This window comes from Anabas testudineus, chromosome 18, assembly GCF_900324465.2.
Source record: "Anabas testudineus chromosome 18, fAnaTes1.2, whole genome shotgun sequence".
NCBI classification, from domain to species: domain Eukaryota; kingdom Metazoa; phylum Chordata; class Actinopteri; order Anabantiformes; family Anabantidae; genus Anabas; species Anabas testudineus.
Genome location: NC_046627.1, coordinates 23,783,663 through 23,811,538, shown reverse-complemented (window position 1 = coordinate 23,811,538; position 27,876 = coordinate 23,783,663). Strand labels below are relative to the sequence as shown.

The 27,876-nt window shown below is 40.2% G+C and overlaps 3 protein-coding genes across 7 annotated transcripts; 2 read left to right on the top strand and 1 right to left on the bottom strand.

Annotated features, from left to right (window-relative positions):
• The first annotated feature begins 385 nt into the window (after positions 1-385).
• Positions 386-12,547, top strand: si:dkey-9k7.3 (circularly permutated Ras protein 1). 2 transcript variants are annotated; one of them, XM_026353372.1, is made up of 19 exons: positions 386-438; positions 2,917-2,968; positions 3,331-3,384; positions 6,096-6,227; positions 6,331-6,417; positions 6,502-6,587; positions 6,767-6,964; positions 7,293-7,337; positions 7,442-7,531; positions 8,000-8,151; positions 8,247-8,328; positions 8,888-9,015; positions 9,224-9,308; positions 9,595-9,701; positions 10,020-10,132; positions 10,384-10,495; positions 10,658-10,798; positions 10,990-11,083; positions 11,412-12,547. In XM_026353372.1, exons 2-19 carry the CDS (start codon positions 2,917-2,919, stop codon positions 11,532-11,534), a joined length of 1,881 nt encoding a protein of 626 aa, XP_026209157.1. In that variant the 5' UTR covers positions 386-438; the 3' UTR covers positions 11,535-12,547. The 2 variants fall into 2 exon arrangements, with proteins under 2 accessions (XP_026209157.1, XP_026209156.1); XM_026353371.1 differs by lacking the exon at positions 386-438 and adding an exon at positions 1,828-1,915 and having other exon boundaries at positions 11,412-11,546.
• Positions 12,548-14,787: 2,240 nt separating this feature from the next.
• Positions 14,788-22,049, top strand: LOC113157461 (zinc finger protein RFP). 4 transcript variants are annotated; one of them, XM_026352968.1, is made up of 16 exons: positions 14,788-14,895; positions 15,317-15,410; positions 15,532-15,673; positions 15,917-16,181; positions 16,981-17,195; positions 17,354-17,458; positions 17,802-17,897; positions 18,166-18,399; positions 18,518-18,665; positions 18,951-18,998; positions 19,119-19,145; positions 19,248-19,312; positions 19,447-19,557; positions 20,121-20,239; positions 20,802-20,898; positions 21,054-22,049. In XM_026352968.1, the coding sequence occupies exons 2-16, from the start codon at positions 15,403-15,405 to the stop codon at positions 21,204-21,206; spliced, it is 1,833 nt and encodes a 610-aa protein (XP_026208753.1). In that variant the 5' UTR covers positions 14,788-14,895; positions 15,317-15,402; the 3' UTR covers positions 21,207-22,049. The 4 variants fall into 4 exon arrangements, with proteins under 4 accessions (XP_026208753.1, XP_026208751.1, XP_026208755.1 ...); XM_026352966.1 differs by having other exon boundaries at positions 16,978-17,195; XM_026352969.1 differs by lacking the exon at positions 15,317-15,410 and having other exon boundaries at positions 14,798-14,895; positions 16,978-17,195.
• Positions 21,919-27,408, bottom strand: cmasa (cytidine monophosphate N-acetylneuraminic acid synthetase a). The gene is made up of 8 exons (XM_026352971.1): positions 26,860-27,408; positions 26,359-26,501; positions 26,043-26,198; positions 24,656-24,792; positions 24,192-24,286; positions 23,926-24,097; positions 23,675-23,840; positions 21,919-23,438 (listed from the first exon to the last, which is right to left on the bottom strand). The coding sequence occupies exons 1-8, from the start codon at positions 27,261-27,263 to the stop codon at positions 23,224-23,226; spliced, it is 1,488 nt and encodes a 495-aa protein (XP_026208756.1). The 5' UTR covers positions 27,264-27,408; the 3' UTR covers positions 21,919-23,223.
• Positions 27,409-27,876: the final 468 nt, after the last annotated feature.

The window sequence follows — 27,876 nt, the reverse complement described above, 5'->3', positions numbered from 1 at the left end:
TTTTAATACAATCAGATCAACGTGTATTTGATCCAAGAAGTCAGAGCGGAGAGGTGTCAACAAACGAGGGCTCTTCAGCAGGGGTGACATCATGGCTGCTGCAGGGGTCACAGTTTGTGACACATATGTTCACAAACACAGACACATTCATTCCAGATTGGCTTTGGTATATACTGCTCTTTCTATGTGTTTATTTTTCCTCTTTTGGATGTTGGAAACATCTGTACATACAAAGCTTTTGTTCTTCTTCTTTCTTTCTTCCTTTCTACTTTCATTTCTCTCTTGACTTTTGCACCAACTTCCTGACACACGAGTCTCAAACATGCACCGGCAGCGTTGCTTGACTTTGAACACGCCCACACATGCGCATACTATATTAGAACCTACAGCACTCGCTTTCAGTTTTAACAACACTGCTGTACACAGACCACGGCAAAGGTAATTCCTCTTTTGTTGTAATGTGTGTGTTTGTGTGTGTTCCCTGTCATCAAATACAAAATCCAGGGCTCACGACTGATGTTTGTGTTTTAACTGTTATAGTAGAAACACAAAGTGAGTGTATATCAGTGAAATTAGAAACTTTCCATATGTGTTGTGAATTCCCTCATGTTCCCTTCAGCATTGACATATGTCACAGCATCAGGGGAACCAGAGAGCATTTGATGTTTACTGTCCCATACTTAAATCATAGTGAGACAGACATTTGTAGATACAGTGCAGTAAGTGACACCTGCTGTTATAAATAATGAGCAATAGCTAAATAAATCTAATCTGATTTATTTCTGTTGAAGTAAATCATTGTACTTTTTTGGAAATGCAAATATATGTGGAAAATAAACCAAAAAAAAGACCTCAAGCAGCCCTTTAAACAGTTTACTTGTCCAACGTAAACGCCCAGAGTGCATGATGGGAGAGGATATATTACTGGGCACAATAATCCAGAGTCTGGATTGAACGTAATAAGATCAGTTCTAGTTTATTACTTAGAGTTAAGTGGTTGACAATAAAGCACTTGTTACGTTGTCTCAGACCGAGTATATTTTAAGAACCTTTGAATGTATTAGTTTGACATTTCTGGTAGATGTGTCTATGTATACCACTCATATCTATACAGCCAGGATATGGTTAGCTGCTGTGGCAATTAGTTTGTTTTTCTTTTCTATATTTTAAACGTGGGTTTTTGCAGAGATACATCAAACAAGACATAATGGGCAATGTGTTTATTCCGCTTTAGTGGGTGTCCTGCCTGCTAACGCCATCGCTTCTCCCTGCGCTTTGAGTCTTTGTGCATGAGCTGCTGGCAGTAGAGTCATTTGATATATGATTCGACAGCGAAATCGGCCTTCTTGTCCAACTCTAGGCACGAACACAAAATGTGGAACTGTGACTTTAGCATTTTTTCAGCGTACAAATTAAATCTGAAATAAAAGTAACAGTTTCATCTAGTTTGTATTTTGTGATGAAACTCTTAATTTGAATAAGTTGTATGATGACCAACATAAATGGTTGGAAGCAGAAACATGAGAAGATTGGGGCCTAATGGTTAGCGAATGGTATTAGAGGCTGGAACGTCCCCTGGACTGGAAGGACTGAATCTTGTGGTAAAGTGTGAAATAGCAGTTCATTGACGTGCCTTCATAAACGCCCCTGTGGTGTGGTGAGCCACCCCAGAGCCCAGCTGAGCTGTTCAGTGGAAAGGCTGTGGTCGTAGGTGGGCAGGTGTGAATGTGTGCAACTGTTAATGTAAGAAGAGCTGAACCCTTTCAGGCAAACTAGCCTGAATAAATAAAATATCAAATAATATGTGATATCTGTGCACAATTGCAGGAACCTAATGACAGTACTTAACCTGCCTTGGTCTGGATGACTACAGTGAGATTTAAGTCTGGCATCACAACGCCACCTGCTTTGAAAGGTTCCCACACTTTGTTTTTCTGTGTCTAAGGTCAAAACATCATGAAAAATCTCCAGGTGACGTTTTCAAATAGCTTTTCTTTCTGTTTGGCCTAGAAGCAACAGTGGTGGTATTTATCTAGATATAACGTATAATAATCTAAACAGGAAAAACGGCAAATGATCATATTTGAGATGATGGGACAGGAAACTGTTGGTATTTTTGTTTCAATTCATTATCAAATTAGCTTCTGATTCAGTAGATGTAGATAAATAAAATGTTTCAGTCGTACCTCGACTCAGTGCAGGAAAGTGAAACGTAGTTTCACCCGTTACACATCAGAAATCCACCCTTTCCAGGAGCAGAACACTGAGCGGCGGAGCGAGGGGCTCAACCTGTTGGTTACATCTTTGGGTCATGATGTTGACCTTGTGGTTAGAGACACACAGGGTAATTAGTTATTAGCTGTTACCAATCTCACCCCTGTAACAGACATTAATGCTTGATATTTCCAATTAAGGTTGTTGTACGGAAACCCTTCTACTTCCTGCTTGGTGAACTCAGTGGTGTTAATGCTTATTTTGAGGCCTTAATGAGTTTCTCCAAACTATTGCACATGTGTTGATCAGTCTTTAAACATACTGTTAGACACATTTCGGGTTGATCGTAACGCTTACCGGGCCTTTATGCACCATGTTTTTCTCTTTTCACTAACAATTGTTCAAACAGGAAATGTCTGCTTTCATGGTTTTACTCAGCCACCTGTTAACTAGAAAAATAACGAAATCAAGGCCCCGGTTGCCACGGTGACAATATATTCAGAGTGCCAGGAAGCTGATCCGCTGATGTCGTATTGTTGATCTGTGTGATTTTAGTATCTTACATTTCTACAACACTATTGAAGGGTTTTCCGGACTGTAAAAAACATAATAATAATAATAATAATAATAATAATAATAATAATAATAATAATAATAATAATAATAATAATAACAATATTTTGGTGTATTTATGTGTCTCAGATGGAGTTTGCATGCAGTCATGTTGTATGTGATTGGAGCACTGGTGGAGCAGGTGAGCGAGTTGAATTCTATAATATTTTCTAAAAACCTTTTGACTGTGAACGTTTGCTGTCTTTGCCCCTGAACTCTGGAACATTAAAATAAAATAATACCAGTAATGATCAGTGCTAATGTACTCATATATTTCATATAATGCTTTTTATGTTTCTGAACTCTGTTTTGGTATTTACATGTTTTTACATATGACGTCACAAATTAACCTTAATTTCTTTCCTTGTGTACAATGTATGACGACAATACCCATAGCAAAGTCTATTTAATTCGATTTTTTTCTTCCGTTTAATTTAAAGTGGCTTATTTAGTGTTTTGGCGCCATAAACCTGTCTCAGTAAATTGATTTCCCTTTATCCACAGGTGCATCTGTGACTGAAAGTGAATATAACAACATAGTGGCTGTTAAACAAGAAGGTAATTCTCGAGTTCACATGCAAACATGTCAACAAACACATACTTGTAAAACCTTAGAGTTTTTAAACTGTTGTTTTTCTGTGTAGACTATTCATCAATTCTCAAGAGTATTGCAGTGACATAACAGGAAAGCATATGAAACAGTAACGCTCCTGTGTGTGTGTGTGTGTGTGTGTGTGTGTGTGTGTGTGTGTGTGTGTGTGTGTGTGTGTGTGTGTGTGTGTGTGTGTGTGTGGGCATGCTTGCAAATGCAGAATAGCAGAGAAGCACATTGAAGGAGATGTAGAGGCAGCACTTCAACCAGGGAAAGTCCAGAAAAAAAAATGCTGGCTGATAATTCAGAAACAAAACTGTTATTAATTTCAGTCCTCGAAATTCTTATTTGACAGTTAAAAAGTATTCACAAAGACAGATGTGCAGGGCGTTCACGTGCACTTAAGTAACCTGGTTCCAGTTGACGTTCTTCTTAACTGTCACGTAAACAAGAAACCTTACTCACACTAAGTAGGTAGGTAGGGTTCCTCCTGGAGAAGAGGATAAAAAATACAAAGGTTAGACTGGCTCTTTTACAAGCTGATTCAAACAGACAAACAGGAGGATGTGGTGTTCTCTGTATATCGCTGATCAGTACTCACTGACTGAAAACAAAGTTAAAGCTACAGCTAAGCTTGTGTAGTGCAGACCGTTTGTCATCACGGTTTTCATTTTTAAAATGATCAGTCAAAAGAGCCTTGTTTCCTCTGAGACACATGTATAAAAAGACATTAAATTATTCACGTCATCATCACCATCTCATACGTTTTTCCTACTAGAAAGAAATGTTCTGATGTTTTTACCGTATCTCATTCAATGAGTTTATTATACATATTTTTAATTCTAAATTATTATGATAAATAACCACTGGAATTAATGTATTTATGTTACCACAGGGAATATTTAATTCATACAGACAGACAGAAATGAAGAAACAGTGACAGCGAAACCTTTACATGGCAATTTTGTGGCGTCTTCAACTTCCTCTAATGTAATATTACTAAAAAACACTAAATGCTGTGCCAGAGATACAGCTGTTATTTGTTATTTAAAATGTTTGATGAAGCTTTTAATGTTGCAGCTACGCGTGCCATGCAGAAGGTGCTTCTCAGTGCATAAAATATATCATAATGATTCATAGCGACACAGTTTAGTGAGAAATTACAGACAGACCTAGTTTACAAAAGATAAGGTCCTGACACCAGATGTGAGAAGCAAGATTATATCATATTTAACATAAGTGGAGCTGTGGTTTTAACACACTGTGCTTTAGCTGTGTAGCAGACCTGTGATTAATTGATTGTGAAAATCACGACAAATATTTGTCACGTTACAGAAAACCAGGCCTGTCTTAGTTTGTTACGGTTACAAAGCCAAGACTCTGACTGGGGCAGAGGTTCAACTAAGACACAGATTAAGAGTCAAGATTCAAGAAGAAAACACTTGTTACAGCTGCTTCAATTCAGACAGAAGGAAAGAACCACAACCAGAAAAGACCTACTCCAACACTAATACAAAATAACATCAAGACAAAAACTGTGTGCACACCGTGTAGTGGGTGGGAGGGATTGTCCCTGATTGAGAGGAGTTTGGACAGCATCCTCCCCTCAGCTACAACATGTAGAGGGTCCAGCTCCACCCCCAGAGCAGAGCCAGCCCTCCTGATCAGTTTGTTCAGCCTGTTAGTGTCTGTCGCCTTCATGTTGCCGCCCCAGCAGACCACAGCAAAGAAGATGACACTGGAACCACAGACTCATAAAACGTCGGCAGCATGGTGCATCAGCCTCTCAAAAACCTTCATAATGTGTGAGGTCAGAGCCACTGGTCTGTAGTCATTGAAGACATGGCGTCTTATTCACTGCAACTACACATGACTTTTTCCACCCAAGAGGAACTCTCTCCAGAGTTCTCCATGTGTTGAAGAACACCACAAAGCTCAGGAGCACAGACTTTCAGCACCCTTGGGTGGACTCCATCTGGCCCTGCAGCCTTTGTGGGGTGAAGGCTGTTAAGCGCTCTACTCACCTTGATTGGGAAGTGGCTGAGTCATGTGTGGGAGCGACAGAGGAGTAGGTAGTGAACTGATCCTGACAGACAGCAGTCTCTGGACCCTCCTCGCTGCCCCCCTGTCTCCTGACGTGAATGTCTTTCTTCCTTGATAACCCTGTTGACCAGGGTTTGTTGTTGGGAAAGCAGCAAATAGTTTTTGTGGGTACGTGGGTGTCCACACAGAAACGAATGTAATCTCTCTCGAACAACATGATCTGAGAGGGTTTAACTTAATTTCCTAAAGTAGTTACTTAACTAAAAGAAAGAAAAGAAAATGAAAGAAAAGAAAACAAAAGACATCCTATGGAAAAGAGTAACTGAAACAGAAAACTCAGTATATACACCACATGAAAGATTGAGCTGTTTTCCATCTGACATATTCTGTTTATATACTGAGTTTTCTGTATTGAGGTTATTCTGTATTTGTGTTGGTGTTGGATCTTTTCTAGTTGTGGTTCCTTTTCTTACTGTAACGAGGCAAAACTATTTCCTTCTGGGATTAATAACGTTTTTTGAGTCAACAGGCTGCTGCACGGCTCACGCCTGCACAAAGATGTAGTCTTTACTTTCATTATTGTCAATATCAAAATGTGTCATAGTCTTTCTGTTCTTTTGTTCTTACTTCCCAGATCCTGCTCCTCCTCCGCTGCCTCCTCGTCGTCTGAGGAAACCTCGACCTGTTTCCCTCCCTCTCCCGCCTCTTCCTTCGTTCCATCCTCCTGTGGGCCCGCTCTCCCTCCCTCCTCCTGTGCCACCCAGAGGTGGGTTATATTTGACTTTCGTCCCTCCTGTCTCTAAGTTGTCTCGCATTTTTTAAAGAAATACCTTTTCCTCTCCTTCCTTTCCCTTTCCTTGTGTCATCAGTTGACAGGCTGAAAGGAGACAGCTGTTTGAGAGCCAACGTCAACATCGTGTCCCTCAGTATTGGAAAACTAGTGGACATGAGAAATGGTCAGAGGACACACTCAGACGAACACACCTGTTCCATCTTATGTTTTTCTATCTGCCTGATTATTTGTCTTATTTCTTAACCAGCCACAGACATGGTGAGCTCTCAGAGCCCAGTGATATGTGGGAAGTGTAGTGCTGCTCTGTCCTGTCTCAGTTCGATACAGAGGAATGTGAGTGGTCACTGATTTCACACGTGCTGTTTTCCTTTTTGTTTCAATCTAGTTTTTTCTGCGTTCTTCACTGACTTGAGTTTATATGATTGATTTTTCATATCTGTGGAATGAACGTGGGTAAAACACATGAGTAAGTTAAACTAATACGACACAAATAAATATGTTCTCCTGCTCAGGTATGGCTGTGTGAGTTTTGTGGATGTGAGAACACGGTAGATGACAGCGTGAGCAGAGTGTGTATTGGTCAGCGCGCTGGTGTGCGCAGCGACGACATTTACCTGCCCAACCAGAGCGAAGACGACTACCAGAACTTGGAGGACACGCTGGTCGTGTTCTGTGTGGACATTTCTGGCAGCATGAGCGTCACTACAGAGGTTATTTTCTTTGTCATTTATAACCCAGTGGCTTTGAAACTAGGGGTCAGACTCACAGGGTCACAGATATATGAACAAAAAATGTTCTGCTACAACTTTTCAAGTTTCTCTAAAGTGGTTAAAATCCCTAAATTGGACACTTTCTAATCACATATTTATAATCATAAAAATAAATAATGTTTTTGCATTTTACAAAAAAAGGTTAGTAGTCAGTAACAGCACTACCTGAAGATCATCATGCAGTACTATAAGAAAAGAAACTGGTGACTCCAGATAAACATACTACCTTAAGATAATCTAAATATTGTTAATATTTCATTCACTTCAGGTTAAAGCAAGTAATGGATCTTCAACACACATATCCAGACTAGAGGTAAGATATCCACCATTGGGAGAGAATGATCTCAAATCTTTATCGTGCATATTATATTTTCATATATGTTACAGTTATAATCCTCTTTGGTTTTGTTTTCGCAGGGCATCCAGGATGCCCTACAGAAAGTCCTGTCATCCATGCTGCAGCAGTCCCCTCGCAGGAGAGTGGCACTGGTCACGTTCAGTGATGAGGTAAAAGAAATTAAGTTGTAGATTTGTCATTTTTGAGCCCCCATTGGGTTCAGATAATATGTAGCTGCACTTAGTTTGAGTATTATTTCAATCCAGCCTCAATAAAGACATTTTAAAAAGCAAGGGAGTCCAGATACTCAGTACAGTACAGTACAGTGAAGTCACTCAGAAATCCCCTTCAGCCCTGTTCACCCTGTTTACCATGCTGACACTACACTACCACACTCTGGAAGTTGTTGATCTGTCTTTTTTGTACCCTGAATGACTGAATATTAATGAGAGGATGATTTCCCCTCGGAGGTGACCAGTATGTCCACTACTTCTATTTCCCACTTCTTTGATCCACATTTTTCTAAACTGTTATTTGGTAAAATTATTTTTAACTTGCAGGTGAAATTATACTGTCTAACAAAAACGTTACCATGCCCCTCTAACCTTCTTTTCACCCAGTCTTTCTTTGTTTTACAGGTTGTAATATATGGTGATGGTACTCGTACTCCACTCACTCTCAGGGATTGGGCATTGGTTGACTACGATCATATATGGCAGCAGGGTGCATCTTACAGTATCCCACACTGCATTGCTGAGACCTACCAACAGTTATTACAGCGGGTCAAAGAGTAAGTGACGGCGTCCTGACAGGTTAAATGCTCTTTATACTTTGGTACAGAACTATTCTGTGATTGTTTTGCTATATATTTTGCTGTGTATCTAGTCTTAGGGATCATGGAGCCACGTGTCTCGGTCCTGCAGCATTAGCCTCAGTTGCCTTGGCATCGAGGTATCCAGGTTCGAAGGTAAGTAAAGGACTTTTATACATTAAAGAGTTAGATGAAATAATGTTATTACATACAGCACATCTGCCAGTCAATTGTGGAAGTGATGCTTTGAAAGCTACAACTGAATCCCAGAAAGTATAGTATAGTATATTCAGACGCTTATGTCACTAAAACATTAGATAAGTCCGTCATGTTAATAAAACTATAGCCTCATACATTATATGTCACTTGATGTACTGTCTGATCTCACACATGTACTGTGGCTCCCTCCATCATAGTTGCTTTTATGATCAATGTCTACATGGCTTAAAGCCATCACTTTTCACAGATTGATGAAGCCAGCAACCGTACCGTATTTTCTGATTAAAGCAAAAGTACCACCCTGATTATCAAACACCAGTTTGTGTTTGCAACTGTGTTTGCTAAGGACTAAGGGACAAACTATTCTCCGTCATTTTATCTGAGCAGAATTCACCTTTTCACCATGATCCCATCTGAAAGCCACCTGCTTGGACTGACAACTAGCAGAAAAAAGATTTGTGGGTAATGGAGTTCCTGATTATCCGTGTTTTAACAGGTCATTTTGTGTACTGACGGCAGAGCAAACATTGGACTGGGTGAGATGGACGAATCTCCTTCTCTGCCGTCCTCCCCCCTTACTCCATATTTCTACAGACAGCTGGCTCTGCAGGCTGTGGGGAGTGGGTGAGGACACACAAACTCTTGTACTATATCCACAATGTGTTGCTATGTAGAAGCACAGCATACATGTAGATGTAATGGTATTTAAGTTGTTTCCATTCATGTCTTCACCTTTGTGTTGATGACCAGCCTCACTTGTAATGTGTCACTTGTCACTGGGGAATTTAATTGAATACAAATAAAATACATTCCTTTTCTTTGCTTCTTCCAGAGTCATTATATCGGTAATGACTTTTGAAGGGACAGACTGTCGCCTGGCTGATGTTGGGAGACTGGCAGACTCGACTGGAGGAAGAGTAAGTACAGTACTAATAAATTAGTGCACACTACTTTATTTGTTTGTATAATGTTGAAATAAATCAGAGTTAGTGTCCGAAGATTAATTCATTTTCATGACACAGAAAAACTGGAATAATAAACTGTTGTTGTAACATTGTCAGAAATGTACCGTACATTAGTGGTCAAAAACAACATTCCCAAAAAACATATACTTTTCGTAATGTACTACAGAATGTACAGTTTGAATGTATTGAAATGATTTGGACCGATGAACGTGACTTCCCTCACTTATTTTATGCACAGGTGAATATTGTCAACATTGGTAATGTGGCAACAGAGATTCAGTCGGCCTCCAGGGACAACGTCCTAGCAACCGGTGTCACCGCAACACTGCTTGCTTCTGATGGAGTGTAAGTAGTGATTTATTTAAAATAAATATGCCACAACACCTATTGGCTTTATTTCTGTTCCTAATTATTCTCATTCTTTCCCCTGCGTGAGACTCAGATGCCAAAGTGATCAGTTAACTGTTGACTTTCCAGTCAACACCATCATTCATATTTTTTCTTAGTTATGGATAAAAACAACCACTATTTCTGTTATTTCACCAAAAACAGATTAAAAATTAGTCGTAAACATTATGTAGTTCACACAGTTTTTTACAACTCCGCCTACACACACACACGATGCTCATTTATAGTGATTTCAATTCTTTTTTCTCTCTTTAGGTATTTTCCTTATGAGGATGAAAGCAATCACAAACTGCTGAGAGAAATAGGAAACGTGACAAAGGGGGTGGAGATCACCTTCCAGTTTTCAGTCAAACCTGAATTTACAGAGGGTAAAGCCTGTTTTCAAGTCAACTTTGGCATGTTACTGTCGGTTTACATTACATTGTGGGGACCTAGTAGCCGACTGACACTGTGAGGACTCCAGAGTGTTTTGTTAGCCAGTGTCAGATCAGATCAAATAGAATAAAAGATGAATTAATGGAGCATCTTACAATTACAAGTGTAATTTGTCTTGAGGCTACCAAAGAACAGGAAATTAAGAGTATAAAACAAAAAAGGACATTATGTGTATTTGTGTTAGTTTTACTCCAGAGGCAGACGCTTCCATTTCAACTTCAGCTGCGCTTCAAGACCAGAGACCAACAGAGTGTGACTCGCATCATTACTGAACAGCGACCAGTTACCACCTGCAGGTAAAAAAACTAGAGCTGGATATTGAAAGTACACTACCAAACCTAACACGTATTACCAAGGTCTATGAAATGTTCTTAATCATGTACTTAGTGTTTGATCAAATACTGAGAACTGCGTTTGAGAAATTTTAAAATTATCTGCCTTTTTCTCCTGGTGTGAAGTCGGATTAGTGTTGGCGGCCTCAACATGGCTGTCATTGGCGTTCACTGTGCTCAACTCTGTGCCAGTTTAACCATGGACGGTCAAGTGCAGGAAGCACAGAGCCAACTAAAAGCCCAACAAGACCTGCTTAAACAAATCAGGTAACAATGACATCGCAATAAAAAATTAAGTAATAACAGTAAATAAAAGTAAGAGGAATAATAACAACAGCTGTGTTCATATACTAACTGTGATTAGATACCATGTGATGTGATATTTGACATTTGTGTGTCTTTATACGTGTATATTGAGGGTGCTTTGTGGGCACACACTTCCTTTTTCTGCCCCACAGTGAGCATAGGCCGATCAGAAAAGATGAGAGTATCTATGGCAACTGGATGGACACCATGACGGCAATCTGTGACGACATCAGCACAGAATCCCAGGTAATCATTCCTTCGTGTATTTGTTCAGCTCAGCACAGTTTCAGAGCGTAGGGTTAACAAACAGCATCATTACGGTGATGCTTATCTTGAAATTGCTCTTCAGTATCAACTTAAAGAACTTAAAACAAGTGCAGTTGATACTACATCAACTCTGCAAGAAAACATTTATAGGTACACTTGTTAACTTATTTTAAATGTTATCTTTTCAGTTTTTTACTTTGTGTTGCTTTGAAATACGACATTTGATCGTGAATCAGCATAATACAAAATAAAACTTTCCACAAAGCATCTTTTACAGATTGATCTCTCACCTTTTTCCCCTTTGCAGATGCTCTCGGACGAAGCAGCTAAGGTGGTGTACCAGATGAAGAGAGCCAGCAGCATCAGCAACACAGCGGAGATGCAGAAGAAGACTGGAAAGAAAAAACGAGTCCTCGTGGAAGGAATGTAAACAAAAAGAAGCAAAAAAAAGTCCTTCGTGTTCATATTTGGCCATATTGGCTTTCAACGTTATTGTTCAATGTAGGAATATGTTTAGAAATTGTATTAGAAATAGAGTTGTTTGTTTTAATTTTGTTTCGCTTGAGTCAATCTACATCTGGAACATCTGTTTAAATTAAAGTACAGGTGAGGTAGAGCCTCTGACCAACACTGATCTTCATCAGTCAACCTATGAGCCGATAATGGGATTTCAACTGCAACTAAACCTTCTGAAGACGAACTCAAAGCAATAATCCAGTATGAGAACTAGGCTAGATGGGAATTTAATGTCCTGCATGTTTCACTCTCTAGATCATTCTAGCTCGATCATAGCAGAGAAAATGTTGCAACATAATTCCCATTTTATGTATTTGGATTTCTGTTTTATAGGAACTATAACTCATGAAAGGAAACATTTGTTTCATTTCTTTCTATACGTTTTTTTTTTAAACGCACACGAAACAGTCCAGCTGCTGTTTATATGACTCGTCGCGTCTTTGCTGGACTTAAATAGCGATGCAGTGATAGAAAAAGGGAAGTAAGATGAAGAGAACCTTCAGGTTATAAATGAGACTGCTGATACTTCTTTCTGTGAATTGTTTTTTATATGTGTATTTCTGAATATCTTATAATCGCCTGCATTTCTTTTTGTCACTCGTGCCATAAATACAACAAGCACTTCATAAAAATGTGTTTAGTGTGAATAACCTTTCATTTGTAAACAGTGCTGGCTCACGTTAGTCCAGATCAGCAGGGTTTCGACATAGTAGACACAGCGAAGGTTGATCTCAGTCCAATGGTCACAAAGTTGTTGACTTCTTGAAAAGGGCTGTAGTGAAGTAAAGAAGAATAAAGGCCCTTTGTCCTTGATGGCTTCACAATGAGCACCTGCCTGCTTTATTTCCAAGCTACATGACATGTTACACACACAAACCTAGAGCACAGAGATGAAGGCAGAGGAGATGGAGAGAAGGAAGAGAGGAGTCACACTAAGCCCTGCTTCTTCTTTCTCAGTGTGAACCTGTGGTTTTGGCCTTCCCTTGTTGAGGTGCAAAGACCAGCTAATATATGCAGCATGTTATAGTTTTATCTTCTGCGAAATAGGTAAGAAAGACAAGTGTCAAGTCTTTCCCTCTAAGCGATGCACACCCACACAGATGTCTACATGCCTCACATGAAAATGGGCTTCATCAGATCATCTTCTTCTCACACGCCCGTGTAGGTGCGTTTGGTGGTGGATTGGCACAAGTTGTGGCACCTGTCAGTTATGGCAGGCATTACATTTTTTTGCAAGTTTTGGTCCTTTCACTCCCATTGTGCACCTTGGGTGCCCGTGACCTTGGTGCTGGTTCACCAGTTGGCCCTTCTCGGACCTCTTTTTGTAGCTACTGAGTGCTGCATACTGGGAACACCCTCCAAAACCTGCTGCAATACTTTTTACCTGCAACTCTTCACTTGCTGCTTTATATATCACCAGAGTGTCATTGTAACAAAATAAGCAATATTATTTGCTATACCTGTCAGGTGTTGTGGCTAATTAAATAATAAAATAAATAACCTTTAGTGAAAACTGAGAATGAACTAAAGCTTCTTCACTGAGTGCATCAAAGATACGGTGATCACTATTATGCAATAATATTAATAGTAATTAATCAACTTCTTCTTTCTTAAAATTTACTTATACTTCTGAGAAATGTACCAGGACAGTTTAGAAAAAAATCTTGACTATCAAAATAAAATTATTAAACAAATGAATGTCTTGTGTTAATTGACATTTTCTATGGGTACATTAAGTAATTTATTTGCGGTATTTACTCAATTGTGAGTACAGAGTTCTTGGTTTATTGACTGTAACTCTAAAAACTTCCTGTACAGTGTGTAACATCATGGTGCTTTCACACAGACCGGAGAAAACAGGTCTCGGCTTTTGTGTATCATCGGGTGCCGACACAGTGGTACTCATGTTTGACTTAAAAGTGACAGTGTGGAATGCACAACACGAAACATACTGCTGGTACTACTGATCGGTACATAGATTTTCACACAGTCTTTATAGAGTGAAGAGTATATTTTAGATTGATACCTACCAGCGTCAGAAGATTAATTTACTCAAGAACTATAAGAAACACAAACTGGTGTTGTGTACATATAAGCAGTGACGTGTAGTAAGTTTCTCAGGGGCAGAACTTGAATTTATAAAGGGTCATCCATTAGTATGGAGTTATTTTTCAGATTATATTATAGACAACATTCAGATTGGATAAAACATTGAGAGTAAATTATTTATGGGCTACATACGTCATTCACAAATTATAAGACAATGCATTTGAATAATCAACTAATTGTTTTTCATAACTTTTAAGGAGGAGGATTTTGTAACACCTTGTTTGGGTACATTGTGTCTGAGAGTCTGCTTATCTGGCTCAAGAGATGGCACATCATTGGATGAAACGAATGACAAATGAGTGATGAATGTGAGATGTGGACCAGCACAGCGAAAGCAAACAAACAACTGTACACAAAAGACAATGAGAACAGAGACGGAGACGGCGATGAGGCCAGTCACACGCGGTTATGCAGGTGATAAAAAGCAGGTTTCCCACAGCTCTGTGTCGATTGTGAAAAACCCTGGCCCAGAACACAAGAGATAAGAAGTGCTAATTTTATTCTTCATGCCATTGCTGAATCTCAGTCACGTACAACTTGTACACACTATGTTACATTAAAATGATTTCCCATAAATGGCTATTAGAGTTGTGGTACGGTAACAATTATTAAGTCAACAAAGTTTGAAGTGTAAATTGGAGCAGACAGCCACATTTAAAGTGTGAAGGGTTCAGTCCACTAACCCTGGGGTTTGTAGGTGACTGACCTACAAACTGAGCCACAGTCGTCCCTAATGTAACGGTTGTCCCAGTTTTAACCACTGTCATATGAGGTTAAAGATTAGATTTCATGTCTTAGAGCAATACTCTTACTGACTTCTTCTATTTTGATTTACTTATCTTATGAGCAGGCTGACTTATTTCTCAAAGTCACTGTCACAGGGAGCATGATAGCATGCTGCTTTTGTTTAAAGTGCTGTTGTCACTTGACCCAAAAAAAAAGAAAAATGTTGCTGACAGTTTTTTCTAAATGTAGGTCAAAAACAGAGAGTACGATGAGCAGGTTTTCCATTGGGAAATAACAAACCCCACGTAAACACCCACACGTGCACACACCTTTATATTTGACAGTGTCACCGTTCCTGTAACAGTCTGAGACACAGGTCATTAGAAGAAACAACACAACAAGTAGAGTTTACAGACTGGAACCATCTCACCTGCACTAAGGTATCAGCTTTTAATCACTTATTTCATTTTATTTTTATTTTATTGCAAGATTCAACATTTGAATTGTTTTGTCATACTGACAGTCCAAAACCCAAAGATAGTTAATCGACTGCTTTATTCTGAAAGTTTAGTCTACAGCTGACATCGTGTATTGGTTCTAATCATTTCTTTTATTTCCGGCTATGTTTGATGTCTTAATGTGTTTATATTAATAATCCCATATTATATAAATATGAGTGCTGGCATGTGCTTTAGCTGCGATTCCAAAACAGACATGGCACCATTACAAACACGCTTAGAGTCAAGTATGGAGAGACACTCATTTGTTAACTGTTGTGCATGTTGATTCAACAGGTGATGTATGAAAATAATTTGTCACTAGAACATAAAACATCTTGAGTGTTTTTATGTCCTCCACAAGAAAATACAGGGTTGAATCTTGCCCCACTTCATTCCAGCCGTCCTTATCTGATGTGTGGCGCCAGCTGAACAAGAACCGTGTTACACATGATCAAGTAAAAATGAGAACACATGCAGCATTATCAATGTGTCACTAGTGTTACAGTAGGTTTTCAAATCAAGCTTGCTGGCTATCGTTGTATGACCTCTGTTTATCTTTCTGCTTTCTTCCCACAGCATGTCCTTGTATGGGAGCTTTCTGTCTGACGAGCAGTTCCAGTGCTCCATATGCCTCGATGTGTTCACTAACCCTTCGTCCACACCATGCGGCCACAGCTTCTGCATGAGCTGCATCAGCAGATACTGGGACGGACTGAAGGTGTGTGAGTGTGAACATGAGTAGTTGTGTTTTATTGAAGCATGTATGATGTAGGTACAATCTTTGCAACATTCCTCTCTCTTTTTCTTTAATTTTAGTTTTTTTATTGGTGTGTGTTGTGTCTCTGTGTTTATTGGTCTGCACCTCTTCTCCTCTGTATTTATGTTGTTCTTTGGTCACTTTTTCATTTCTTTTTCTCCTCTCCTCCTCTCTCTTTCTCTCCATCCATTCTTCCTCTCTCAGGTATGCCAGTGCCCTCTCTGTAAAAAGACTTTCCAGAAGCGGCCAGACCTCCAGATCAACAGGACTCTCCGAGAAATCACCGAGCAGTTCCGATCCACGAGAGTAGGAGGAGGAGAGGTGGGGAGGGGGAAGAAGGCGTTAAGAGGAGGCGGAGGAGGAAGAGATGGAGGCATATCGAACAATTTATTCAATGAACTGAAGAAGAAACTGCACCGACCTCAGCCAAAGCCACGGGTGACGCTGACCTGTGACGCTCAGTTACAAGGTGAGACAGAGTCATGTGATTTCTCTTTTTAGAAAACCTGGAAGCAATATTGGTCGTTTCTGACAGGTGTTTCACATAAGGTAGCAAATTAGAATAAAAACCTGAAGATGAAAAGATAAAGATAAAATACAGGATATCCTAACACTGGTTTGAAGAGTACTAATCAGTTCGGTGGTTGGTCTATTATGACAAATGACGAAATGCGGAGGAGAATCCCAGTCAACTCTTTAATGAGGAACTTGAATTTGTTTGTCTGGAAAATTCATATTCTGCCTACAGTGATCTGATTTCATAAAACAGCCTTTATTGAGCTGAATAACACAAAGCATATAGACTAAATTTTAATCTGACTGTGTCGTCTTGATCTCACATTTATTTCAGCCATTGGAACGCAGCATCAAGTATTATATAGGTGTCAGTGTGAACGTCTGTCTCTGTACGTCTGCCTTGTGATGGATTGGCAAAGAATAATTAACTGTAGAATGCATTATAAAACCATCAAACAAAGCAAACGTACATGTTAGTTACAACACCCAAAAGTGGGACTATCACAGATGAGCGACTTCCTCTATACACTCTGATCCTCTGATGTCAGCCTAAGTAAGGCCAGAAAGAGGAGGGTTGAAGAACTGGACGAGCCATGTAATTAATGTAGTTAGAGAACAAACGTAATAGTAAGTAACAGAGTAAAACACAAGCTCATAAATGAAGAAGGTAAGCAGCTCCTAGAGACATGTAGAGAACACTCCAGCCTCCTTTGGATTTCTCTTAATTCACGTTTCTCCTTTCTTCAAAGATGAGTCCATCCCAGGTTGCGACAGTTCACCAGTCACAGCCTCACTGGCTTCTTCGGTACCAAACCATAGTCCAATTGCTGCCTTGAACCACACGACTGCACTTCCTCTGCCTCCTTCACATTTCGCTCGAGCCAACGGCCGGAGAAGGTTCACAGTAAGCGGAGCTGCAAGCAGCCAAAACCTCCCGATCTGTGAGATCCACCACAGAGGAATATTGGTAAAATACCTGTCACTGAATTCAGCTTCCTGTGGTTTTTACCTTTTTAGAGCTCACTTTGTAATTTATTGAGGCATAAGTAAGATTGATGTATGAATTTGAGGTCCTGTTGACGTCCTGCTGTCAGACAAAGCAGAGCTCTCTCTGACCGATTTCAGATTTACTGTAGGACAGACCAAATGTGTATCTGTCCTAACTGTGAGACAGAGGATCATCCAGACCACGACACAGTGACTATCGAAGATGAATGGATGGACACCAAGGTAGGAACAAATCAATGTTGATGTTTGAACGCCATTCATTGGGAGCTTAACTTTTCTTGGTTATTTAGTTTTAACCAGATAAAACTGGCTTTAACCACAAGTGTAGTGGTTGATGTAGCAACGATCAAGGACGAATGGAGTAAATCTAATTATAGACGTTTGACTGATTTCCCTACTTTTGTATTAGAATGGTCTTTATTTTTACCTGGTGAACGGTACCCAGGCACCCTACAGCCACATTACAAAAATGATTGGATCGAAACACTCACTGACATTAGAGTCACAAATGTAATTGCACAGTGCTCATGATCACGAGGGTAGTCCTGCTGCTCTGTGTGTGCAGGCCCAGCTGCATGTGTCAGAGAAGACGATTCATGACATGATCAGACACAGATTATCGAAGATCGAAGAGATCAGAGCCTCGATAGCTGAGCTGGAGGTATGTAAAACTCCTGTAAACAGGTGACATGTGTGGAGAAACCTGTACATCCACCTGTCATCTCTTTGGAAGCATTTTATCACAAACATAGTTTCACCTACTGTCCCAGATTTAACTGGCCTGTTTTTTTTCCACAAGCATTTCAGATTTTGGTCCAATAATTTAAGTATCTTCACAAATATTAAGGTATAATGCCAATAACTGAGGGCTTTGGGGAACAGCCACACCATTTGCTTCACTATATCTTTATATATTATCAACTCCCCAGTCGGCAGTGGAACGAGAGACAGCTGGTAGCGTTTGCCTGTTTTCTGCGCTGGTGTCTGCCATTGAGCGCTCGCAGGCAGAGCTGATGGAGGTGATGGAGATGAGCCGCAGGGCGGCTGAACACCAGGCCAAAGCCTTAATCCGACAGCTGGAGTTGGAGGTCGAAGAACTGCAGATGAGAGAAAATGCCCTCGCTGAGCTCGCCCAATCAGATGACCACATACATTGTGTCAAGGTCGAGGAGAATCTAAGTTTTAATTTGAGCATATACAGCCATGTATACAGGTTCCCCAGACATTGTTGGAAACCTGAATCATCTGACATGTGTTTATTTATTTCAACCTAACTCCCAGACGTTCCCCATTCTCTCGAGTCCTCCACCTGCCAAAGACTGGTCGGGAGTGTCAGTGAACTCTGATCTGGGAACAGAGACCATCTATAGGTCGATGGTAGCTCTGGTGGAAAGGTTCGAGGACGAGCTCAAGAATATTGCAGAAAATGGTCAGTGACTGGGAGCCAGACTGAAGGTTCTTCAAGAGCCTTAAGCAGCTTTGGAGTCACTATGATCAATGATCAGTTACTGTATATGTCATGCTGTCCACCTGAGATAATGTTGTAGATCTGTGACATTACCTAGTTTCAATATGAAGAAGTTTCAGTGACATTCAGGCATTGATTGAAAACTTTGGTGTGTTCAGAGAAACTCCAGCAACCTCTTTTTTACCTGAATGAGTCTTTTAGTTATGGTGCTCAGCCCCTGGCTCATGTCTCCTTGTTGCTCTGCAGGTTTTCCCGCCTCGATACTGGAACCCAGTGTAATACAAACACATCCCAGTGAGTATCCACTGCCACTGCGTCGCAGACAGGCTCATAATAAACGACTACACTGTACATAAACCAGCAAATGTCTGCCATCCATAATGCATGCATACACTGTTTCTGTTCCTCCTGCAGGGTTGAAGACTGTACAGGAGTATGCAGGTATGCTAGATTCATACAGATGGATTGAATTAAGTAAAAACATTACTATGGTCACATCCAGCAAATACTAGTTGCAGAATAAACAGGGTTAATTCTTCACAGTGGATGTAACTCTGGACTCCAGAACAGCACATCCCAGACTGATTCTGTCAGAGGACATGAAGAGTGTAAGACGCCTATTTCAGTTAATTTATTCTTTACCGTGGCATCTCGTCATCTCTTTCTAAATTACAGTGTGATAAAACTGGTGGCAGATGGACAGTGTGACTGTGTTGTGTCAACAAACTGTCTGTTTCTGCAGGTGAGATGTGGAGATCGATACCACCTGCTGCCGAACAATCCAGAGAGGTTTGACAGAATCATCTGCGTCCTGGGAAGGGAGGTGATTTCCTCTGGGAAACACTACTGGGAGGTAAGAGCATTAGTTACAGGATAGTGTCCCATCTGTCTGCATATATCTGCTACACGTGAACATATTTTTAAATGTAGTTTGTGTTTTCTTATAACCGTGAGGAAATCTGATTTTAACTGGCATATTTTTAATCATTGTTTTATGACCGTGATCTTGTAATAAAGATTGGTTTCTTGGAGTCCACAGCTTTTGTCAATATATGTACATTTCTTCAAATATTTTCAGGAAGCATTTGCTCCATAATTTGTGCCAAACCCAATGTGACACAGATTAACAGAACAACCCTGGAAGAAATGCTGAAATATTCCCTTTTAAACATTTCTGAACAAGGCTCCTTCTACTAATCCGTCGGTAAAGGTTACATACCAAGGTTACATACCAAGGTTATATACCAAGGTTACATACCAAGGATACTTTGTGTGTATGAAACTCGAAGGGCTTTGACTGTGAATGTATGCTTTTCACTTCATTACAATTCTTTTATAATCCCACAAATATCTTCTACACCCTCGCCTGTGTTTCAGTTACTGATTGTATTACTCTGTCTTACTTCTTCTGAAAAGGTGGAGGTGGGTGGGAAGACAGATTGGGACTTGGGGGTTGCCACACAATCAGTAACCAGGAAAGGGAAAATTGAAGTTACCCCAAGCAATGGATTCTGGTTCCTCAGCCTAAGAGACAAGTGAGTTTTAATAATCAAAATGTGACATGCTCAATTGCTAAATTAGTTCCTTTGGGTTGGAATGAGTCTATTATTTTTACATAGGGAGCAGGTGACACAACAAGGAAAATGTAACTATAATATTTTCAATATTAAATATAGTCGTGCTTACTAAATCGACTAACTAGCTGGTCTAGATATTTTGTTTACCTTGTACCTCGCATGTAAATCACTTTGGATAAAACCGTCTGCCAAATGACCAAATGTAAATGTAACCAAATTCTTCCAGTAGGTGCACCCTTTAACGTGGCCACCACACACACTGCACCTTTAAAGCTAAGCCAAACAGTATTTTACCACAACTACTCACTAAATGACTATGTGTAATGTAAATAAATGTTTGTGCAGTGACAAATCTCAGTTGGCAGAGCAGTTTTAGCCTTTTAAAATACTTGTCAACAAATGCTTTCAAATATGCATCAAGTCTGGAGTTGGTATGTGAGTTGCGCACTAGAAGTACTAGATTTCTTGTATTTAACTGTATTTTCTTTCTCTTGTCTTTCCTCTTATTCCCATCCTACAGGAGTAAATACGCCTTTCTCTCTGAACCCTCCACAGACGTCCACCCGAACCTCCAACCACATAAGATTGGGGTATACGTAGACTTCGAGAATGGACAGGTGCAGCATAATACATCTAACATTACTTGATTACTTGCTGTTTCTTCTAAAATGGTTATTTAACAATCAGCTATCTTGATGTTTTCAAATGACTGTATTCTAAATACAATAGTCCTGTATTCAATTAACATTTTGTTTTCTGCACATGGCTACAGGTGTCTTTCTACAATGTTGATGCTAAAATCCACATCTACACTTTCAACGACACCTTCACTGATTGCGTCTTCCCTTTCTTCAGCCCCTGTAATAATAAATCAGGAAAGAACGACGGGCCGCTGATCATCACACCAGTCAACACGATGGAGTGACAGAACTATTTTATGTGTTTTCATATACACGTGTGTAGACTTCTGTCTGACCTCTTAGTTTTTGTGTAAAGTCATGTTGGCACGTCTGTGAATTTCTTTTTATACAGATGAAACATCTGAATACACCGTAGTCGAGAAAGAAAACACGAGTGATCAGGCAACACAAGTTTCTTTTATTTTAAATACTGATATTGACCCTGTTCAAAAGGTTGCATACCCTCAGTTTTTAATACTGTGTACTGGTTCCTTTAGCATCAGTATCAGCTTGTAGTCTTTTCTGATACCAGTTGGCATTCTCAGATCTTCACATATCTTTTCGTATCCTCTTCCTGTTTTCTAAAGTTCAACCACCTTCTCTAAATAGTCATTTGACAGTTCTGTTGTCAGTGCAGGACTGGATGAAACCAGCAGGGGTCCAGAGGTTTTACTCTAACTAACTTAGAGACTCACTAACGTTTTATACACAGACCATAATTACAAGCAAACAGGGCTCACGTGTGGACAGTTACCCTCTTTAGCCATTTACACCTGCATGTACATGTATTATCAGGCCAAACCTCTTAGGGTATGTCAACTTTTGATCACAGCCAATTAAATGGTTCCACTTGTCAATGTGGTCTTAAAAAGACCAAAACTGTGTTATAATAAATAGCTTCTCCGGACCACTAACCCTGAAGGAAAGAAATGTTTTTTGCATTTTGCATTTTTGAAATATTTTTTTTACAAATTCTGCCAAGTTATGTAAACTTATGAGCAAAACTGTATATTGATGTATTGGTTGTGACATGTTGGTTGATGAGTGACGGACAGCCTGGGTTTTACTGGGAGAACACATTACCCTAACAAACTGATGAAAAATACACTCATTCTTTCTCAAGCAGATTTTCACATTATAACAGGATTCAGTATTATTACATGGTTTGTAAATATAAGATAACAATGTCTTCAAAGTATTTCATTTTTGTTAAGTAACGTCAGTGACTAGTTTAGTTATGGTGTATGGTGCCCTCAGCTGGACAACACAACCAATTCATGTCACATTGAAAATCAATGTATCCAACTATTAGAGTGAAATGGCTAAATATTTTAATTTAAATTATATAATAAATACATATTTGTTATTCAACATTGCGGTGTTGTGCATTTTATTTTGTTCTGTGTTTTGTTTTCATTCATCCACAGGTCAACGTGTAAGGAGTACACATGGAAAAGAAAGAAATTCTTAAACAGGAACACTCATTATAACCACACATGAAAGTGAACCGCTTCATCTTCACAGATATTTTTGTAAACAGAAGCAGTCTGTCTTGCTGTGACTGGCTGTCTCCTGTTTTCCTCTATATTTGGATCTTTCCATCGCTTTGGTAGAGGTTAACACTGGTCTCATCAGTCCAGCTCTGTTTGTTTGTCTGATTTTTACATTTTTACTATTGATGGGAGGTTTTCTTCTTGTGGTACAGTCTCTCTCTAGCTATCTCCCACAGACGGCTAACTAGACTCCATGTTCATTTTAACAACACATGTAGTCTTCAGAGTCATTTAAAAGCTATTTACTTTGTGAACAATCTCATACAGCAGGTCACAATAAACATCAGTTAATCACAGGTTCCAATACTTGCTCACTTAAGATTTTAATAATCCGTTACAAAATGTGCAGTGTGCTATGTTTAATACACCTCAATGTAAAAGCCATGAAATAAAAGCTGAAATGAAACACAAGTGTCCCCAGTGTTCAGCAAACACAACTCAAATAGTTTCATGCCAACTGATTTCAGATCCTCCAGGCACATTTAGAGTAGTGTTTTGATTATGCACTAGAGTTTAGAGACGATAAAAAACAAGATACACAGAATCATAGTTCTTAAGTGTTCTTCTCATTTCATGACTTCATAAAATCCAGAAATGTTTTCATCAGTTTTTCCCTCACCTCCAAAAGAAATGAGGAATCACCATACACTCGTACCTCAATTAAAATCATTTGAAATTAAAATCATTTGAAATTTAAAATCATTTGAAATTAAGAGCTGCAGGTGTCGATGCGATCCTGCGTTGTCTGGGACTTTGCCTTTTGTTTCTGCAGAAGAATGTGTTCGGCAAACTCCCTGACTGCTCCCATTCCCCCTACTTGGTGGCACGTGTATTTCGCAGCATTAATGGCCACCACAGGAGCATCTGCAGGTACTGCACTCAAACCAGCCAGGTTCAGACAGTTGACATCTGGTTTATCGTTACCTGAGAAAAGAAAGAGTGAAAAATATCACATATAAATATAACTGGATAGTTTGTGTAAAAGTATAATAAAAGCACACAAAAAAATAATCCCCTGTTTGCTATTCTGGTTTAATAAACTACTTAAAACTACTACTTAAAAAAAGTAAACTGCTGTGTGTTTATTTTCTTTTGATTAATTATTCTAATTTTACCACTTATTTACTACGATGCCAACACCAGTGTACCCCATGATTTACCCATGTATGCCACGTCCTTCCATTTCAGTTTCATCCGCCTCACTAGCAGCTTCAAATCATCCAGCGGCTCCTCTCCCACACGGATGACCTTGCAGCCCGTCCTCTTGGCCAGTTTTTTACCCAACGATCGAACCACAGGGTCCTCTTTGGAGATCAGCAACACAACCTGGAGGATCAAGGCAGAGAGTGGTGTGTGGCGCTATGATGTGAGCTAATTCTTTTTAAAGTTGTGCCACATTTCATATTCCAACCTCCACTTTTTCTCGTTGCAACATTCGGATGCCCGTGGTGTCTTTCACATTAACAGACACCATCTCCTGTGCGGATGAAGAGAGAAATATCCTTCCATCTGTTAAACATCCGGAAACATTGCAGAACATCACCCGAACCACCTCAGGTGTGACCCGACCAAAGTATCCATACCTGTTGAAAAGAGCAACGACCAAATGAGGAAAGAAGGAGGAGGTGGTACACAAACAGTAATTCGTAACGGCCTGTGTGTTTGGGTCCATCTCACCTGAGAACCCTCTGTTCTGCCACAGGCCAGTCGATGTCCACATCGATGTCTACACTGAACTGTGGCAGCATCTCATAGTAACCTACTTTACCACCCTGGAGAGAGGAAAGTGGAGAAATAACAGAAATAGTATAAGTGTGGAGCTGAAACAGCACATGAACATAATCAACATAAGGTGAAAGTTCAAATTTAAAATGCTTCATTCATAAATTTCAACATACATTTTAACTTTTAACATTCACTATTTCTTCTAGAATAAATTATGTTTATTATTTATTTGAAAGTAAACTGGATTAGTCGACTAATCAAAACATAACCACAAAATTCACAGTGGGTTTGATCCACAAATGGAAAGAATAATCGAAAAATGATCTTAGTTAAGTGTAAATACATTACATACAGTAATAAAATATCAAAGTACAGTATAATAAACTGTATAATTCAACTTTGTGCTGCCCAATTACCTGTAGACATCTCTCATTCACAATGAGATCTCTTTTGGTGAAGTAGAAGGAGCCATTCTCAGACAGCTCTCCGTCCCAGTCCTGACGCCGCGGCCGGTTGGCTGGGTCCAGATTTAGTGGCTTTGTACACTCACAGGCTAGAAGGATGAAGGGTATGAGTTAGAGGTCCATTCTACTACACAGCTTCAAACAACTGAAGTTTGGTTTCCAGTTTATCTGGGCGGACACAAAAGCTGAATAGTAAGAAAGCTCAACCCACTTCTACGGAGCCACAGTATCAAATCTGCAGTTCGTCTACCTGTAGGCTGATGAATACCTATCTTTGAGATCACTCCGTAGCCCTTCTCTTGATCGTCTTCTGAGATCTGTTTTGTGTGAGACATGGCTCACATCAGCTGATGTTGCATGTAAACAGCACTGACACTCAGGTTTCTCTGTTTATCGGGGAACACGTTTACATACACTCAAAAAACCTGGTTACTGGAAATCTGAGTATACATGCAGCAAAAAGAGTTATCTGATTTCTCTTCTGCCCTTGTGTGTCGGCAGCCTTTGTTATGCAGATGTGTTCTCGTAAATAAACTACAAAACATTGTGGGATGGCACTGTATAATGAATGTGCACTTAATGAAAATAGTACCCAACCCTTTTCCATTTCCCTGTAATTAGCACGAACCTGTGCACAGCCCTGGATGTCACATGACAAGTTCTATTCAGCAGAAAAGAACATTAGTGAAAATGAATAGCATGAATGCTAGAGTGGATTTCAAGCCACCACATTTTATTGCTCACTACCATTTCAAATACACTGAAAACCATCCTGCAAAACTCAATGGGTTAAACTTTTCTGACCTCTTGACGCCTCTGGAGTGGTTCTCCAGTAATACAGGGATCTTCATCCAGGTGTACAATGATGGTTTTTGTGCAGTGGTTCTGGTTATTTATTTATTTATTCGGATGGTTTAAAGAAGATTCTGGCAAATATTTTAGGAATTTGGGCTTTTTTTGAACCAGAAAACGTTGAAAACAATGCTACATCCTAGTTGATTAGTTAGTGGCAGGTTATCACTGTGACCCAGTTGTAAGTATTACCTGACAGACACAAGCTGAGGCCTGCAGACCTGCAGTATCCAGACACTGTTTTCCATCGTCACTTCATTAGAGGTAATATTAGCATATGTAACAGTGTATGTAACTGGGGTGCTAACTAGACATAGCAAGTTTAACTTTGTTTTGAGAGGCGTTAACAATCAGACCACAAACGCATCACCTTAAACACCTTTATGTGTTTAATGCCGAGTGTAGCACTGCACAGAAACTACTCAAGACAACACAAACTTCAAGTGAGGTTAGGTCTACAAGAACAATGGCACATCCGTTGACTCACATGCTTTCTTGACCTCCTGCCAGCGGAACTGGTGTCTCCTGACCACCGAGAACACAGAGTCATAGCCGTGCAGCGTGATCATTTCTAGAGCCTCCTCCAGGTGGTGGGGATGGAGACATGGAGACGTAGCCTGAATGTTGCCTATCACGTCCACCTCTGTGGAAGCAAAGTCAACAAAGGGTGTGTGTTTATAAAGTTGCTTTATCTCCGCTCTGTGCCCGCTCACTAATTAAACAGACGCCTGCTTGAGTTGGGATCAGACTGTGACAGCTGTAAACACTACACATCCTGAGGCGGTGTGTGTGTGTGTGTGTACCTGGGTGTTGACAGAGAAACTCCTGGATGGTTTCGAGCGATGTCGAAGAGTCTCTCGAGACTTCAGGACTCCTGCGATGAACCTGGGCACCCCAGGATTTTGCCACCTTCTCGATTTCGTCGTGGTCCGTCGATACCCACACACTAGGAAAATGCACGTGTTATCATGACTCTACATTAGTCTAACATGTCGACTAGTTCATATATCTGTGCACAGCATTAGAATAAGTCATGTCTGATTGTTCCTTAGTATAAAAATACTGTCAGGATGAATTGAAATGTCCCCACTCTCAATGAAAACTAGTGTTGGATCAATCCAACAAGTTTTCTAGTTTAGTTTGTGAATCATTCTCCAAATGTGGAGTAGTTGGAAGTCTTGGAGTAAGGACACAGGAAGTGTTAAAACACTAAATAATACTCATACATAGACAGGATGCTTGTAAGTGGGCAGCTGTAAAGCAGATGTTTAGTGTGTCTCCTACCTCCCAGTCTCTCAGTGTACCTGTGAAATATGTCGGAGTCCACCGCAGCCCTCAGCACCCACCCAACCAGCGGCACCCCGGCCAACATCTTGATGTTTTTCAGAGGGATCCCTTTGCTTCCTCCTCTGGCCAGGATCAGTGCGGCTACGTGTCTGTCCGGGTCCTTGCTGGTGGACATCTGTCCCCCCTGCAGCCCTTTGGCTCCTTTCTCTGCTGGTCTCCTCGCCCCCGCCCTGATCGCCGCGTCCCGCACGCCGCCTCGTCCCCTCGCCGCTCGCCTCTGCCTGCGGGCGGATAGCGGTGCGTTGCGCGCACCGTTAAGTCTCCTCGCTGCGTGTCTCCTGACTTCCACTCGGACGTGTTTGCGGACGTGTCCCTCCTGCTCACCGTCCACCTCGGTGGCTCCTCTTCTCTTCCCGGACATGACGACTCGGCGGCTCAGAGGTTTTCCAAAGTGCGCAGGGCTCGACTTCAACAAGAAATGTCGCTGGAAAGAAAAGGAAATGTACCCATCGACAAGCGGATCTTAGATGAACACATGAATGATTCCTGTTCGTCTCCTTCTCTGGTTTTCTCTTTCTTTTTAGCGCCCTCTACTGCTCTGGGTGATGAAAGTCAACCCAAAACTTAGTGTCAGAAAATAGAAATTCAATGGGTCTACAAGTAATAATAATAATAATAATAATAATAATAATAATAATAATAATAATAATGTGTGAGCCAGAGGAAGGTGTAAGACATTGATTGGATGTCGAGATGTGGAGCAGACAGAAAGTATTTATGAGACATAGAGTTTCCCGTCTATAATAAAACACTGGCTGTTGCTGTATGAAGTTGACCTGTGAGCCTGCTACTTATTTATCTCACAATCTTAAATTCGTTTTCACTTCACAGAAAATCTGCCGTCAAAATCAATGGTGCTGTTGTGTTTCTATTAACTCAGACTCTCACTGCAAGTCAGGTGATGCTGGCTGCCACGTTTCCCCGCTGTGCACAGAATTCAGATTTCTGATTTCAACTGATCACCTCTGGCTGCT

What these genes read in the sequence shown, in the direction of transcription:
- si:dkey-9k7.3 (XM_026353372.1), top strand. Translation starts at nt 2,917, where the DNA reads ATGGAGTTTGCATGCAGTCATGTTGTATGTGATTGGAGCACTGGTGGA. An exon ending in TCAGTTCGATACAGAGGAAT is followed by an intron (nt 6,588 to 6,766) that starts GTGAGTGGTCAC and finishes TCTCCTGCTCAG; the next exon opens with GTATGGCTGTGTGAGTTTTG. An exon ending in ACATCAGCACAGAATCCCAG is followed by an intron (nt 11,084 to 11,411) that starts GTAATCATTCCT and finishes TCCCCTTTGCAG; the next exon opens with ATGCTCTCGGACGAAGCAGC.
- LOC113157461 (XM_026352966.1), top strand. An exon ending in GACTGTACAGGAGTATGCAG is followed by an intron (nt 19,146 to 19,247) that starts GTATGCTAGATT and finishes AATTCTTCACAG; the next exon opens with TGGATGTAACTCTGGACTCC. An exon ending in CTGGGAAACACTACTGGGAG is followed by an intron (nt 19,558 to 20,120) that starts GTAAGAGCATTA and finishes TCTTCTGAAAAG; the next exon opens with GTGGAGGTGGGTGGGAAGAC.
- cmasa (XM_026352971.1), bottom strand. Translation starts at nt 27,263, where the DNA reads ATGTCCGGGAAGAGAAGAGGAGCCACCGAGGTGGACGGTGAGCAGGAG. An exon ending in GACTCCGACATATTTCACAG is followed by an intron (nt 26,502 to 26,859) that starts GTACACTGAGAG and finishes GCATTTTCCTAG; the next exon opens with TGTGTGGGTATCGACGGACC. An exon ending in TGAATGAGAGATGTCTACAG is followed by an intron (nt 24,287 to 24,655) that starts GTAATTGGGCAG and finishes TCCTCTCTCCAG; the next exon opens with GGTGGTAAAGTAGGTTACTA.